The 17,361-nt window shown below is 48.3% G+C and overlaps 1 protein-coding gene across 3 annotated transcripts in view; it reads right to left on the reverse strand.

Annotated features, from left to right (window-relative positions):
• Positions 1–3,256: 3,256 nt before the first annotated feature.
• Positions 3,257–17,361, reverse strand: part of sema4d (sema domain, immunoglobulin domain (Ig), transmembrane domain (TM) and short cytoplasmic domain, (semaphorin) 4D) — a 266,716-nt gene continuing 252,611 nt past the window's right edge. For 2 of the 3 annotated variants that reach the window (XM_072516791.1, XM_072516788.1), the window contains 2 exons: positions 5,620–5,717; positions 3,257–3,379 (listed from right to left, as the gene is read on the reverse strand). In XM_072516791.1, the coding sequence (XP_072372892.1) occupies positions 3,350–3,379; positions 5,620–5,717 (128 nt within the window). In that variant the 3' untranslated portion in view covers positions 3,257–3,349. The remainder of the gene's footprint in view (positions 3,380–5,619; positions 5,718–17,361) is intronic. The other variant, XM_072516789.1, reaches the window with a different exon arrangement.

Genomic DNA, 17,361 nt, shown 5'->3' on the forward strand with positions numbered 1-17,361 from the left:
GAGGGTGGACAGACAATATGCGGAAGCACCGGAGGAGGGACTGTACAGGGAAAGGCAAAGGCTACATGTAGAATTTGACTTGCTGACTACAGGCACTGCAGAGGCACAATGGAGGAAGGCACAGGGTGTACAGTACGAATATGGGGAGAAGGCGAGCAGGTTGCTGGCACACCAATTGAGGAAAAGGGGAGCAGCGAGGGAAATAGGGGGAGTGAGGGATGAGGAAGGAGAGATGGAGCGGGGAGCGGAGAGAGTGAATGGAGTGTTCAAGACATTTTATAAAAAATTATATGAAGCTCAACCCCCGGATGGGAGGGAGAGAATGATGGGCTTCTTGGATCAGCTGGAATTTCCCAAGGTGGAAGAGCAGGAAAGGGTGGGACTGGGAGCACAGATCGAGGTAGAAGAAGTGGTGAAAGGAATTAGGAGCATGCAGGCGGGAAAGGCCCCGGGACCGGATGGATTCCCAGTCGAATTCTATAGAAAATATGTGGACTTGCTCGCCCCGGTACTGACGAGGACCTTTAATGAGGCAAAGGAAAGGGGACAACTGCCCCCGACTATGTCTGAAGCAACGATATCGCTTCTCTTAAAGAAGGAAAAGGACCCGCTACAATGCAGGTCCTATAGACCTATTTCCCTCCTAAATTTAGATGCCAAGGTCCTGGCCAAGGTAATGGCAATGAGAATAGAGGAATGTGTCCCAGGGGTGGTCCACGAGGACCAAACTGGGTTTGTGAAGGGGAGACAGCTGAACACGAATATACGGAGGTTGTTAGGGGTAATGATGATGGCCCCACCAGAGGGAGAAACGGAGATAGTAGTGGCGATGGATGCCGAGAAAGCATTTGATAGAGTGGAGTGGGATTATTTGTGGGAGGTGTTGAGGAGATTTGGTTTTGGAGAGGGGTATGTTAGATGGGTGCAGCTGTTGTATAGGGCCCCAGTGGCGAGCGTGGTCACGAATGGACGGGGATCTGCATATTTTCGGCTCCATAGAGGGACAAGGCAGGGATGCCCTCTGTCCCCATTATTGTTTGCACTGGCGATTGAGCCCCTGGCGATAGCGTTGAGGGGTTCCAAGAAGTGGAGGGGAGTACTTAGGGGAGGAGAAGAGCACCGGGTATCTTTGTATGCGGACGATTTGCTACTATACGTGGTGGACCCGGCGGAGGGGATGCCAGAAATAATGCGGATACTTGGGGAGTTTGGGGATTTTTCAGGGTATAAATTGAACATGGGGAAAAGTGAGTTGTTTGTGGTGCATCCAGGGGAGCAGAGTAGAGAAATAGAGGACCTACCATTGAGGAAGGTAACAAGGGACTTTCGTTACCTGGGGATCCAGATAGCTAAGAATTGGGGCACATTGCATAGGTTAAATTTAACGCGGTTGGTGGAACAGATGGAGGAGGATTTCAAGAGATGGGATATGGTATCCCTGTCAATGGCAGGGAGGGTGCAGGCGGTTAAGATGGTGGTCCTCCCGAGATTCCTCTTTGTGTTTCAGTGCCTCCCGGTGGTGATCACGAAGGCTTTTTTTTAAAAGGATTGAAAAGAGCATCATGGGTTTTGTGTGGGCCGGGAAGACCCCGAGAGTGAGGAAGGGATTCTTACAGCGTAGCAGGGATAGGGGGGGGCTGGCACTACCGAGCCTAAGTGAGTATTATTGGGCCGCTAATATTTCAATGGTGAGTAAGTGGATGGGAGAGGAGGAGGGAGCGGCGTGGAAGAGATTAGAGAGGGCGTCCTGTAGGGGGACTAGCCTACAGGCTATGGTGACAGCCCCATTGCCGTTCTCACCGAGGAACTACACCACAAGCCCGGTGATGGTGGCTACACTGAAGATTTGGGGACAGTGGAGACGGCATAGGGGAAAGACTGGAGCCTTGGGGGGGTCCCCGATAAGAAACAACCATAGGTTTGCCCCGGGGGAATGGATGGGGGATATGGAATGTGGCAAAGAGCAGGAATAACGCAACTGAAAGATCTGTTTGTGGATGGGAAGTTCGCGAGTCTGGGAGCGCTGACCGAGAAATATGGGTTGCCCCAAGGGAATGCATTCAGGTATATGCAACTGAGGGCTTTTGCGAGGCAACAGGTGAGGGAATTCCCGCAGCTCCCGACACAAGAGGTGCAGGACAGAGTGATCTCAAAGACATGGGTGGGGGATGGTAAGGTGTCAGATATATATAGGGAAATGAGGGACGAAGGGGAGACTATGGTAGATGAACTAAAAGGGAAATGGGAAGAAGAGCTGGGGGAGGAGATCGAGGAGGGGCTGTGGGCAGATGCCCTAAGCAGGGTAAACTCGTCGTCCTCGTGTGCCAGGCTAAGCCTGATTCAGTTTAAGGTATTACACAGGGCACATATGACTGGAGCACGGCTCAGTAAATTTTTTGGGGTGGAGGATAGGTGTGCGAGGTGCTCGAGAAGCCCAGCGAATCATACCCATATGTTTTGGTCATGCCCGGCACTACAGGGGTTTTGGATGGGGGTGACAAAGGTGCTTTCAAAAGTAGTAGGAGTCCGGGTCGAACCAAGCTGGGGGTTGGCTATATTTGGGGTTGCACAAGAGCCGGGAGTGCAGGAGGCGAGAGAGGCCGATGTTTTGGCCTTTGCGTCCCTAGTAGCCCGGCGCAGGATATTGCTAATGTGGAAAGAAGCCAAGCCCCCGGGGGTGGAGACCTGGATAAATGACATGGCGAGGTTTATAAAGCTAGAGCGGATTAAGTTCGTCCTAAGGGGGTCGGCTCAAGGGTTCACCAGGCGGTGGCAACCGTTCGTCGAATACCTCGCAGAAAGATAGACGGAATGGGAAAAAGAAGGCAGCAGCAGCAGCCCAGGATCGCGGGGGGGGGGGGGGGGAGGAGGAACCAGAAGGACTCTCAGGGTTGTTAATATATACTGTATAGTATGTATAGGTCGTTGCTACAGATAATTATATATTGGACTGTTAAATTATATTTTTGGAGAGTGTTACTTGTGACAAGGCAGTTGCCAATTAGGGCTAGTTTTCATTTTTGTTATTTATTATTTATTCATTTTTTGTTTATAAAATAGGTCATTGTTATTTGTGTTGTTATAATATTGTGTAAAGGATGCACAATGTACTGTTGGTTGACCAAAAATTTTCAATAAAATATTTAATAAAAAAAAAAAAAAAGAATTATCATGATACATAGCTATAATAAGCTACCAATTCAGTAAACTGTTGTTACCCTTTCAAAGTTCAAAATCAAAAAAAGAGCTCTTCTGCCACTGGCAAGGTTAAATTTATTCATTTGTCGACGCTTGGAACAAAATGACAGATGAACTTCATTCATCAAATACAAATCCTTTCCTGTGCATCTTATTTTAAGTTCTCCTCTTCACAGCTGTCCTGGAAGAAAGGTTTTGAAAAATGGTTATAGTTCACTTCACAGTTAAGATAGCTGAACTGTTGGAGGTTAAGACTGCAACAGATTCCACAGTACTAACAACATCCAGTGGCATAGTTAATGGCCTAGATTTTGCTGTCAGTGGCAAAGAGACAGTTTTTGCCTGTGACCTGGACTAAAGCACCCCATAAAGATTGGTTGATTTCTGTTCCATGGATTTCCCTGATGTTGATTTTATTTTGGTACTAACTGTTGGGGATACACAGCAACCAGTAACAGCCACATCAACAGGCAGGCTAAGCAGTTTGAAGAATTCTCTCAACAGCAGGCCAGAAACAAAATACTCAGATTATCCTCCTCATTTTCAGCCAAATAAAGATTATATAATATATAATCTTTTATTGTCACAAGTATGAAGTTACTGTGAAAAGCCCCTAGTCGCCATATTCCGGCGCCTGTTCGGGTAAGCTGGTACGGGAATTGAACCCGCACAGCTGACATTGTTCTGCATTGCAGACCAGCTGTCTAGCCCACTAAGCTAAACCAGCCCTTATAATATACACATGGGAATTAAGTTAGAAGCTGAAATATCATAAACATTTTAAAAAATTATTTTAAAATTCTATGAAATTTTAACCGTGACAGAAAAATTTGACATTCCACAAACACAAAATTACATTTTCAGGGTCAGAGGGATTGTTCAATAGTAATTATGATTTGGTACAATATTTAAAACCCCCATTCAACAAGGCATAACATTATCAAGAGACTGTACAGAAACAGTAACAATATGAAAAAGTGGATGCTCACGGGCGTCAACAGCACTTTTTGAGGAGCGGGCAAGTCACTGGCAGCAACTTCCGGATTTTTATGTTTAGCTGCACACGTGTGGATGCCAGGAGTTGCTGTCCCTTTCATATTTGATGACAAATGCTGGCCGTTTTGCCATCATTACAATTAAAATATTCAGGCCAATTAGTTTAACAGGCTATGTCACAAAGTGGGAAAAGCACAGATTGGGCCTGGAAATTCCCATCAAGATTTTCTTATTTGTTTCTAAAGCAAGAAACTTGCTTTGTCATAGCAAGTCAGTGAATATTAGGAAGTCAATCTCGGTGGTTTTATTCTAACATCCAGTTGGTGTTTGATAATGCTCTGAATGCTCTGTTTCATGGATTTCCCTGATGTTAATTTTATTTTGGCACTAACTGTTGGGGATACACAGCAACCAGTAACAGCCACATCAACAGGCAGGCTAAGCAGTTTGATTGAAGAATTCTCTCAACAGCAGGCCAGAAAAAAAATACTCAGATTATCCTCCTCATTTTGAGCCAAATAAAGATTATATAATATATAATCTTTTATTGTCACAAGCATGAAGTTACTGTGAAAAGCCCCTAGTCGCCATATTCCTGTTTGGGTAAGCTGGTACAGGAATTGAACTCGCACAGCTGACATTGTTTCTTCATAAACTGCACCCTAGGTTTGAGTAATACCACATGCTGAGTTTGAACAGGGGGTGGCTGGGGAGCGCACATGCGTGATGAGGACAAGAGGATGCAGCTTTTCTTACACCCATTTTACACCCCCTCCCTACTTAGGTAAGCCCAAGAAAAGCTGAAAAATGAGCATGAGAAGGGAGGAATAACTGAGCAAGAGTACAATGCTCTTGTATGAAGAACTGTCTAACGGAAATCTGCTTTGAACCTACATCCTCTTGTGCTCGTCACGCAATGTAGATTGAAGTAATTTCTCAGATTTAGCATTTAAGTGCCGATAAAAGTGCCCACCTACTCTGCAATATTATGGTAGGTTAAGGGCTGAGGTTCTATTCCCAGTTACATTTCCTTGTAAAACAGCAAAGCATTGGAAACTAGCAAAGCAGTGAAAGTCAAACTGATGTCAAGCCATGGAACTCTGATCTATCGATGCCTAAAGACTGGTTCAAGATGTACATTCTATAGGAACACATTGCCAGGGCTTCGAGACAAGGAATGAGCTACTTAAGAATGTGAAGAAAAGTAAGTGCAGAAATGCAGGTAGGAATCATGTTAACAAATTCAGGTTTGTACTTAATTCTGAAGTTTTCTGAAAGGATTATGGAGTCTGAAACATTGGAAATTAATGCACGCCCTTGAAAAGAATGGAATTTGAGCGCTACTGTGGCTTAAAGTTGAAACTTTATGGAGATAACTGGGAATGCTACAGAATAATTGACACTTGTTTGTGCTATTTATCTTACCCAGGACTTCATCCAAGTCTGCATCATTTGTTCATGGTCATCTATTGCCTTCTTCCATTTTGCCAGTTCCTTCGACCACCTTTTTTGGGCTCGGTCATCTACATTAAATGTATGCAAAGTAAATGCAACAGCCCTATCACAGATATCTAATCTTACTATATTTGGAAATTTAAAATTAATCATATTTGCATGTGTAATATGCAAAACCAGATGAAATGAATAAACAGTGTTTTGTGTTTAAAAACCCACGTGTCCATAATTGTAATCCCACACCTGTGGAAAAAGCCGTGAAATGAGTCAGCTTGCATCTGCTCAAATTCAATGTTCCAATAAGGAACTGATCATTCAAACCACCTCACCAAATAATTTAGTATCAGACCAACAAATAGTATCATAGAATTTACAGTGCAGAAGGAGGCCATTCGGCCCATCGAGTCTGCACCAGCCCTTGGAAAGAGCACTCCACTCAAGCACACACCTCCTCTGCCCCATCTTCTTAACCCAGTAACCCCAATTCACCTTTTTGGACACTATGGGCAATTTAGCATCGCCAATCTACTTAACCCACACATGTTTGGACTGTGGGAGGAAACTGGAGCACCCGGAGGAAACCCAAGCAAACACGGGGAGAACGTGCAGACTCCACAGACAGTGACCCAAGCCGGGATCTCAATGATCTTCTATGTGTTCTGCCAAAATCACTTAATTGTTAGCAAGTAGAGATAAAGTGGAAGGGGATTTGCTGAACATATTGAACCGGCTGGAGCCCCTGACCATGTCTCTAATCAGTGTTAGGTATGCAAAGGGAAACAATGATGTCATTGTGAAGAGCATTTTTAGTACACAACAGAAACAACAATCCATGAGATAAAAAAGTCAAAAAGTACAAAATACAGAAATCTATTGTTATGGGCGAGGCCTTTTCAGAACCCCAAAATGTATCATGGAGTTCAACCAACCTCTCCCTTTAATGGATTTGTTGCTTTTCTTAGCACACGGCTTTTTCCCTAGGTGTGGGATTACAATTATGGACACGTGGGTTTTTAAACACAAAACATTGTTTAGTCCATGAACTCAACTTAACATCTTAAATAAACATTGGATCTCTTAACACCGCATACTTCAAAGATAACTCAGAAAATATTGCAACAGTAAATAATTCCTTAAAATGTTCCTTCAAACTTCCAAAAGACTTAACACCTTTAAACAAAATCACAACAGGTTAAAGGCTTCACTATTATAAGTTTAAATCACCCAAATGATCCAGAGATGGTCTTTTATGGCAGAGATCCAGCTCACTGCAAAACACAGACACACACAAGGTGTTTTCAAACTTGCAGCTCTCTGAAAACACACAGACACACAAAAGCTTTTTAAACTGCAACTAAAAACCTGCCAAAATGTCTGACCGAACGCCCAGCTCCACCCACTCTCTGACATCACTGTTTTCTTAAAGGTACATTGCTTAAACATCCATGTCTTAAAGGTACCCTCACAAGACACTATCACTGATAAATAGTTGTCTAGTCATCTAGGTACACCTATTTCCCACTTTGAAAATGTACGACATGGTAGCCCATAAACCTTATCTATATGAAGTGGTGCACCCAGTGAGCTTTGGCTGTTGTTCTTTCTTTTCAAAATAATTTTATTCTCCTTTTCACATTTTCTCCCAAATTTACACCCAACAATAAACAATAATCAGTAATGAATGTAATGTCAATCCCCATATCAATAACAACAATCCCAATCTCCCACCAAACCCCAAACATTAGCCTGCATGTTAACAGAAACAAATAACAAAAAGGAATCAGGAATCACCAATAGTCACCATTAACACATACAGTCCCCCTCCCCCCCCAACCCCAACCCTCCGAACCCCACCCCCCTAATGTTCGATGTAATCCAATTCTCAAAAGTGCATAATGAATATGGCAGCACGGTAGCATTGTGGATAGCACAATTGCTTCACAGCTCCAGGGTCCCAGGTTCAATTCCGGCTGGGGTCACTGTCTGTGCGGAGTCTGCACATCCTCCTAGTGTCTGCGTGGGTTTCCTCCGGGTGCTCCGGTTTCCTACCACAGTCCAAAGATGTGCAGGTTAGGTGGATTTGCCATGATAAATTGCCCTTAGTGTCCAAAATTGCCCCAAATTGGGTGGGGTTACTGGGTTTCATAGATTATCGTAGAATTTACAGTGTAGAAGGAGGCCATTCGGCCCATCAAGTCTGCACAGGCTCTTGGAAAGAGCACCGTATCCAAGGTTAACACCTCCACCCTATCCCCATAACCCACTAACCCCACCCAACACTAAGGGCAATTTTGGACACTAAGGGCAATTTATCATGGCCAATCCACCTAACCTGCACATCTTTGGACTGTGGGAGGAAACCGGAGCACCCGGAGGAAACCCATGCACACACGGGGATGTGCAGACTCCGCACAGACAGTGACCCAAGCTGGTATCGAACCTGGGACCCTGGAGCTGTGAAGCAATTGTGCTATCCACAATGCTACCGTGCTGCCCTGGGTTATGGGGATAGGGTGGAGGTGTTGACCTTGGGTAGGATGCTCTTTCCAAGAGCCAGTACAGACTTGATGGGCCGAATGGCCACCTTCTGCACTGTAAATTCTATGATAATCTATGAAAATAATGCCCATGAATTGTAGAACCCCTCCACCCTTCCCCTCATTTCAAACTTGACCATTTCAAGCATTCAAGAATTCCAGCAGGTTCCCCCTGCCACACCAGGGCACAGGGTGGAGGGGTTGATCTCCGCCCTAACAGGATCCGCCTTCAGGCGATCAACGAGGTGAAGGGTACAACATTTGCCTCCATGCTCGTTTCCAACCCCGGCTGGTACGACACCCCGAATATGGCCTCCTGAGGGCCCGGGTCCAGTTTCATGTGCACTTTAGAGATTATCCTAAAAACCTCCTTCCAGTAATCCTCCAGCTTTGGACAGGACCAAAACATACGAACGTGGTTTGTGGGCCGCCCCCCCCCCCCCAATGTTCACACACATCTTCTACCCCCTCAAAGAGCCGGCTCATCCTCGCCGTTGTAAGGTGGGCCCTCAACACCACCTTCAGCTCTGTGTAGCCCGGTTGAGCTGATGGACCTGGTTGGGCACAGGGGTATGCACTATGCTAACATGTCAGCCTTTCACCCCCTGCAGACAATGGATATTGGAATGCAACCAGCAATGGTGGCCTTCCTGCTAATTGCCGCAGCCCTGGGGGATGCCCTGAGGCTGTACGAGCTGGAGCTGCTCGATGAGGAGGAAGCTGCAGTCGCGGAGCCTGCCCCAGAGGAACAGGAGGCAGCCACTGTGGAAGGAGAGCCGGCTGCCCAACAGGCCGAGGAGGAGGAGGTGCCAAGGAGGCGCCACATGAAGCCTCGTGCGTATCGGTGGCGCTCGTCATTCGAGGACCTGAAGGATTGGGCATGCCATTCGAAGACTCCAGCTGAGAAAGGGGACAGTGCGACATATCTGCCATGGGGAATAGGGAAGATGATATGCCATCAATAAACACACGACGAGTGATGAATGTAACTGTGGCTTTAATACACTAAACAGCAAGCCTACTGGCCTCTGGTCCCGAACTGGGGGGGGGGGGGGGGGGGGGGAAGACACTAGCCACCTTTATACATGAGCCCGAGGGGAGGAGCATGTCCAACACAACACAATGCAACACAGTGGTTTCCCACATTCACCCCCCTCTGCGGCCAACCCAGACCAACCCACCCCTCACAGCCCTCTGACAGAGCACAGAGGCAGTTTGTAACAGTGTGAACAGGTGTTTAATGTGACAACATGCCCTAGCCCCAATCGCTAAACTGAGCCATGCACCCGTGCCAACTTAACTGGTGTCTTATTTTCTGGCCTTATGGGCCCTTACTGTTACGTCTATGTGGATCCCCAGACGGTACATCAGGGGTGGAGGTGGCCTGCTGTGATTCCTGCTCTACGACCTGGGTCCCCTTTTTTCTGGTCGACTGGGCCTGGATGGGCCCGGCTCGCACATGGCGGGTGGCGCAGCAGCTGGGGGCAGCCCCGACAGGCAGCAGGCAACGCTGCTGGGCCTAGAAGTTTTAGGGGGAGATCGGGCCTGGCAGGCTTTTGCAAAGTGGCCCTTCTTCCCACAGCTGTTACAAGTTGCGTTCAGTGCAGGGCAGCGTTGTCTGGGGTGGCTGCCCAGGCCGCAAAAGTAGCACCTCGGGCCTCCGGCGTTGGCCGGCCACTGCGTGGCACAGGCTTGCGTCGCACCCGGGTCGGATGATGGCGGCGCCCATGAGGTCCACGAGGGTGCCGCGTGATCGGAGGTGTAGGCTTCCATGTTCTGGGAGGCCACCTCCAGCGAGTTGGAGAGTTGCACTGTCTCTGGGAGGCCGAGTGTACCCCTTTCGAGTAATCGCTGGCGGATATAGTTTGATTTCATGCCCACGACATAAACGTCCCTGATCAGCAGCTCCGCGTGCTGGGTAGCCGATATTGCCCGTCAATCACAGTTCCGGCTGAGTACCCGCAGAGCACGCAGGAATTCTGCAAGTGATTCCCCTGGACGTTGCCGTCTCGTGGCAAGGAGGTCCCTAGCATACACCTCGTTAACGGACTTCACGTATTGTCCCTTCAGCAGCATTATTGCCTCTGCATACGAGAAGAAAGACTCTTGGGCTCACCCGTGCGTGGAGGATCTGCTTCTTCTGGAGGTCTGTGAAGTCTTCGGTGAAGAATACGAGGTATGCTTCAAAGCAGCTTAGCCAGTGCTCAAAAGTTTCTGTGGCATCGGCTGCCTGTGGGTCCAGCTCCAGGCGATCAGGCTTGAGTGATGAGTTCATCGTAAGGTTTAGTGTATTAAATTGATATGCCATCAATAACACACGACGAGTGATGAATGTAACTGAGGCTTTAATACACTAAACAGCAAGCCTCCTGGCTTCTGGTCCTGAACTGGGGCGGGAGCGGAGACTAGCCACCTTTATACATGAGCCCAAGGGGAGGAGCCACAGGCGGAGCCAGCCGGGACAAGCCCAGGCATGTAACAACACAACACAGTGGTTTACCACAGAAGGACAACCACTCCCAGTGGCCGTCAAGGTGACGGTCGTCCTGAACTTTTATGCCACGGGGTCCTTCCAGGCGCCGAGTAGAGATCTGTCTGGGATCTCAGACCTTGGTGCACAGGTACATCTGTGCTGTCATGGAGGCCCTATATGCCCAGTCACCATAATATATCCATTTCAATTTGGACCGAGCCCACCAGGATACTCTGGCGGCAAACCCCGCTGCCTTCGCCGATATACTCCGGGTTCGGGGGTGATCGACAGGTTGAATGCCGCCCTACGATCACCGGCAGATGACAGGCCGCTCTACACAAACCAAAAGGGGTTCCGCTTGATGAATGTGCAGCTGGTGTGTGACCATCGGATGCACATCATACATGTCTGTACCCGATACCCGGGCAGTTTGCACCACGCCTTCACCCTGGCACAGCGGGTCTGGTCCATGGGATGGAGGATGATGACAACCCGCTCTGCGATGAGCTCTGGTGCTCCGCATCATTTGACAAAGTCTGACTCCTGCCCACAGTAGCACTTTCTTCCGTTCATCTGGGAGATCCCTGCATGCGAGCTGGCCATTCCATTGCACGGTCCCATTGGACCCCTGGGGTGGCAAAGAAGGGGATGGTGGCGGGGAAGGTGCGACACTGGAGTGGTGAGTGCTGGCTGAACTATGGTCAATGAGTCAAGACCACCTCCAATGTCCACCAATTCTCTTCCTCTCCCCCCCTCTGCGGCCAACCCAGACCAACCCACCCCTCACAGCCCTCTGACAGAGCACAGAGGCAGTTTGTAACAGTGTGAACAGGTGTTTAATGTGACAACATGCCCTAGCCCTAATCACTAAACTGAGCCATGCACCCATGCCAACTTAACTGGTGTCTTATTTTCTGGCCTTATGGGCCCTAATGTTACGACTATGTGGATCCCCAGACGGTACATCAGGGGTGGAGGTGGCCTGCTGTGATTCCCGCCCTACGACCTGGGTCCCCTTTTTTCTGGTCGACCGGGCCTGGATGGGCCCGGCTCGGGTGTCCCGGGAGGCGTGGTGCCACCCTGTTCTGCCCACCGCCCACCAGATGCGCCAGGACAGGAGGGGGCGGGGGTTCCGAGATGCTGCAGTGTTCCGGTACCTTCCCTGCCGGCGGTATGGGTGCCAGCATGTGGTGCAGGATGCGGGTTCGCTCGCCCTCTGAGTTGGGGATGTGGTGGAGTAACGGGTGTGTGGGTCGGGGGTTGGTGCCAGGGGCACAGTGCTACCTACTCACCCTGGCCGTCCTGAGATCATCTTGCAGTTTTTTTACGGCACTGCAGGTCGGTCCGGATGGTGTTACTCGTATCGTTTACCGCCTCTGCCACCTATGCCAAGGCACGCTGATTGGCGGACGGCAGCAGCTGGCAGCCACCTTCCCGGGCCGGGGTACAGGGTGGCCTTCCTCTCCTCCACGGTGTCCAGGAGGGTCTCAAACTTGGCGCCGGCGAATCTTGGGGCCACTCACCTTGCTGCCATCTTGTTGGCTGGGATGGTGTGTGGGGGGAGTGAAGTGTGTATATGCGGCTGCAGCTTGTCAGCCTCCTGAGTGTCAGTTGCCAATCCAGCGAATCCCACACGGTTTCTTATTGGAATCAATTGTGTTCCACGAGGTGCTGGTGTTCGCCCTTCAACGGTCTCGGAATCGGTTCAGGTGCTGTCATGGAAGTCCACGAATCCTGCCCCTGCGTCAACACTTAATCCCATGAAAGGAGGAATCCAGCCCTTTGATTCTACTGAAGTATATGGTTCAACAGAGTTAAAATTACAGGTTGATGACCGGTCATCAGAAATTAATTGGATTCTTAAGTTAATGTGTAAGGTAAAGATAAAGTCACCATAGTCCCAGATGACCATAGGCTGCTTTCCCCTTTGAGGGGGAGGGCTGACTGGTGGTGATTCAGCTTGAGGATCCCCACACCTCAGGCGAGGGGCAAGGCTGAGAAGACGGGGCCTTCATGAATAACCTCAGCTAGTGTAGGAATTGAACCCGCGCTGCTGGCCTTACTCTGCATCAAACCAGCTGTTTAGCCCACTGAACTAAACCGGTCTCCCAAGTTAATGTGTGCATATATATGCCAGATAAACTTGTATTCAAGTATTATAGAAGATTTGCATATTCTCCTCGTTTGTGCGTGGGTCTCACCCCCACAACCCAAAGATGTGTAGGCTAGGTGGATTGGCCACGCTAAATTGCCCCTTAATTGGAAAAAATTTAAATTTATGAAAAAAAAAGAATAATTATGAGGGGTCTGTACAGAGCAGAAGGAAAACCTTCTTCAGGCAGCAGCTAATTAAGTTCTGGAATGCACTGCCTGAGAGTTCAATTGAGGCATTCAAAAGAGAATTAGACTGTTAGCTAAAAAGGAAGAATGTGGAGGGTTATTGGGAGAAGGCAGGAGAATGGCACTTGTTTAATAGCTCATTTGGAGAGCCAGTGCATCCATGACAAAAGCCTCCTCCTCTTCTGTAACAATTCTGTAATTCTGAGAGTTGATTCAGTCCTTATAATGGAAAATAACAAAGTACTGCAGATGCTAGAAATTTGAAAAAGGAAAAGAAAATGCTGGAAATGCTCAGCAGCTCTGGTCGCATCAGCGTCAATGTCTTGTGATGGTAGTCATTAATCCAAAACTTTAACTCTGTTTCTCCCTCCATACTTGCTGCCAAGAGACCACTTAGCGGAGATGGCAAGGTGACTACTCTGTGGTTCAGAATAATGACTCATGGGCTCATTTCCGATTTCTGCTGAAGTTGACTTGAGACCTGCCTCCTCACCTTGCCCTGACAGTGGAAGGCAATTGCAAACCAGCACTCAACAAAAACCATCAAGAAAACAGCTGAAACCATAGAACATAAGAACTAGGAGCAGGAGTAGGCCATCTGGCCCCTCGAGCCTGCTCCGCCATTCAATGAGATCATGGCTGATCTTTTTGGACTCAGCTCCACGTTCCGGCCCAAACACCATAACCCTTAATCCCTTTATTCTTCAAAAACTATCTATCTTTATCTTAAAAACATTTAATGAAGGAGCCTCAACTGCTTCACTGGGCAAGGAATTCCATAGATCCACAACTCTTTGGGTGAAGAAGTTCCTCCTAAGCTCAGTCCTAAATCTACTTCCTCTTATTTTGAGGTTATGCCCCCGAGTTCTGCTTCTGAGGATGAAGCTTCACAGCCCATGAGCCAAGGCCCTGCCTTCGGGCAGATATGCAGGTATGACTTGCTGCCTCACCTACTGAGTACGTCTAGCACCTTCTATTTTTATTCTGTAAATGGGCCTTCATTGGTCAAATGTAAAAGAAAAAAAACTGTAGTGATAAGGACTACGGCAAATTTTCATAACTTGCATGTTTTAATAGTTTGAGGAATGCACTTCCTAGGTTAATTCATAGAAAAGAGTGAAGTATAATACAACTTAATTGAAATAATCTTTTGTATGACTCCAACAACTATATCAGCTCTGTCACTTTGATTTGTTCCCCTTACATTACTTAATTTTTTGTTTTGTCCAGACTTCCCGCAGCTTCAATTGCTGCCACATAACACAAACGGTTGTTCCTTGCAAAGCCCACGCTTGAACATTTCCCACTCAGGATTTTTGTTTAATAACCTTAATGTTTTTGTAAATATTATTGACAGCGAGAACCATTCCCTTCTACTGAGTCAGTTCCCTTCATTCAAGAAATCCTTGTTGAACACCATGCGCACTGGCTTCATGGTGGTTTCTTCTCTGACCAACTTTCTCACCATTTCACCTGGGGGCATGAGGGATAATTTCCATCGAGACTTACTGGGCAGTAATCTGGTGGGATGAAAAATCAGACTCGTTCTACTGCAGGAGGGTGAATGTCATGATTTCAATATTGCTTCAAACCCAACTACTCAAGTACAGGGGCAGTAGCCACGAGTATAGAGGTTTTCTTTGCACATTTTTATATCTTCATAGAATGATACCGCACAAGCTGAGGCTATTTGGCCAATCATGCTCTGCCAGCTCTTCAGAAGAGCGATTCAATTAATCACACAATGCTGCTTTCTCCCCTTAGCCTGGAATGTATCTAATTCTCATTGGAAGGTTGCTGTTGAATCTGCTTCTACCACTCTTTCAAGCAATGCATGCTAGATCCTAACAACTCACTGCATAAACATTTGAGATCTATGGCCAGACCCTCTATTTTCACCCTTCCCACAGCAACCTAAGAGGGAATCCATTCAGACTGGACGACGTTTCTCGGAGTTTTACAATCTTTAACTGAAATATTTAATTCATCATATTCAGTATTACTATTGTTAGTTATTTCAATTAATCTTTATTTTTATCCTATCCTTACTACATTGACAGTATCCTCATCTTTCATGGAGACAGATGCAAAGTATTCATGTAGTACCTCAGACATGTCCTCTGCCTCCACAACAAGATCTTTTTGATCCATAATTGCTTCCACTTTTCCCTGACCGCCTTTTTACTTTTGTGTTTCCTTTTATGTTAACTACTAATTTATTCTCATCCACATTCTCTTTGCTCTCTTATTCACTTTTTCAATTTTCCTCTAATTCTATATATTCGTTTTGGTTCTCTGCTGTAATATGAACCCAACCTTCTCATAATACACTGACATAGTTGCTGAGCCATACAAACCAAGAAATTCCCAAACTGTCCTCTGTATTGATGGGCAGTGTCGACATAAAGCACACCTGAAGCCACTTTGCCACTTTTCACACGTACATACACCTGGTAATGATGTAACTAACGGGCCATCCAGGGTTGCTCCATCCCCGCGAACCAAGTATGGCAACACCTTTCAGCATTATTTTTTGTGATGGGATCGTTAAGGGTGATTAATAACATTGGGCCCGATTTAACTGGAAAAGTTTGAAGTGCCATATTGGGAGTGACTTGCTTCCTGGCGGCACTTGATGCTGGAAATGATCGGCCACGTGCGTCATGACGGAATGGCTGTCCCGCCAGCTGATTCGCTTGGACCACACCTGGCAGCTCTCCGCTAACAAGGGGGAGCTGCTCATAAACACTCCCTCTGAACACACTCCACTCAGCACACAGCCATGCCACCACGTAGGCCTCTACAGTGTACAGGCTGCTGGATGCCGTGGAGAGGAGATGGGATACCCTATTCCCCCAAGGGTGTCAGAGGACCAGGCACAGGGCTGCCAATGCTGCCTGAGAGACAGTGGCAGTCTGTCAATTCAGGCAGCATGACGAGGAGGACCTCTGTCCAGTGCAGGAAGACCAATGACCTCATCTGGGCTGCAAAAAATACCGGCCACCTGACATTGGCCCCACCTGCCACCCCCCTGACCTCTGCTCACCCGCCAACAAGTTGGCGGCTGGCATCTCTCGCATCTCCCCCATGCTCCTGCCCAGCATATTCCTGCACCTGTGCTCCAGCATACTCTGGCATCCACCAGCACAAGCCCTCCACGCCCAGGTGCAGTGCCCACACATGCCACCTGCCATAGACTCTTCCCCCCGCCGCCACCACCAGCGATACATCAGGCGTGCGGCTCACAATGCCGTCTCTTTGTCCCCACTGGAGAAGTTAGCCCATAATAGGGCAGAGAGAGCCCAGACAGACAGCAGCAGGCTTCCGGACATCAGAGTCCTCACTGCTTATGTGGAACAGTCCCTGGAGATTGCGAGGATAGAGCAGTCACCAGCAAGGCTGATCTGCAGCACATAGGTGAGGACCCACTGCCCCTTCACCAAAATGACCTGTCTCAAGTGAATTGTTCATGTCAGACAAAATGATCTTTCCCTCTCACTGACCACATGTCCACTGTCTTTCAGGATCACCATCTGATGGGGCCGGGCCATCCGGGATCGCCCCATCCCCATGAACCAAGAAAACACCCTGGCAGAGAGCTCTGCGGATGCCACCATTGAGGTATCACAACTGTCATCCCCAGCCTCCGCCAGCGCAAAGAGACACACCTCAGTGGGTGACATTAGTGGACAGGCTTCTGGGGCAAAATCTGGTGAGCACCACACAGTTGCTGATGCACATCAGGTGGAGGCAGGAACATCCAAGGCAGTCAGCAGTCGGAAGTCTGATCCGATCCCAGGACTCAGCTGAGTCTCAATCAAATGCAAAGCCTCTGGACAAGGTTATCCCGGAGCTGATGCAGACGTTAAGGTGCGACCATGAGATTCAAGAGTGGATGTCAGTGACACTCCGGTGAGTGCATAGCCGATTGGAGGAGTTCCAAAGGCTACGGGGCTGGAGATAATGCCAACTTGTTGGGGGTGGAGGAGGGGGGTCAGATTGGTGGCAGGCAGGACCAGTGCTGGTGTTAACTTACCCTTTGTGGCCCAGTAGAGGTCATTGGTTTTCTGTTCTGGACGGAGGTCCTCCTGGTCATGCTCCTCAAACTGACTGTCACTGCCACTGCCTCCCGGGCGGCATTGGTGGTCCTGTGGCTGGTCCTCTGCCAGCCCCCCCCCCCTCCCCCTCGGGTGAACGGTGTCCCATCTCACCTGCACGTCATCCAGTAGCCTGACCAGGTCGGCATCCCCGAAGTGTGGAGCAGGTCTACATGGTGACATGGCTGTGTGCTGACTGGAGTGTGTTCAGAGAGAGTGACTTTGAGCAGCTCCCCTTTGTGAGCAAGGAGTTGCTGGACGAATC

The sequence above is a fragment of the Scyliorhinus torazame genome, chromosome 9 (genome assembly GCF_047496885.1).
Source record: "Scyliorhinus torazame isolate Kashiwa2021f chromosome 9, sScyTor2.1, whole genome shotgun sequence".
Taxonomy (NCBI): Eukaryota; Metazoa; Chordata; class Chondrichthyes; order Carcharhiniformes; family Scyliorhinidae; genus Scyliorhinus; species Scyliorhinus torazame.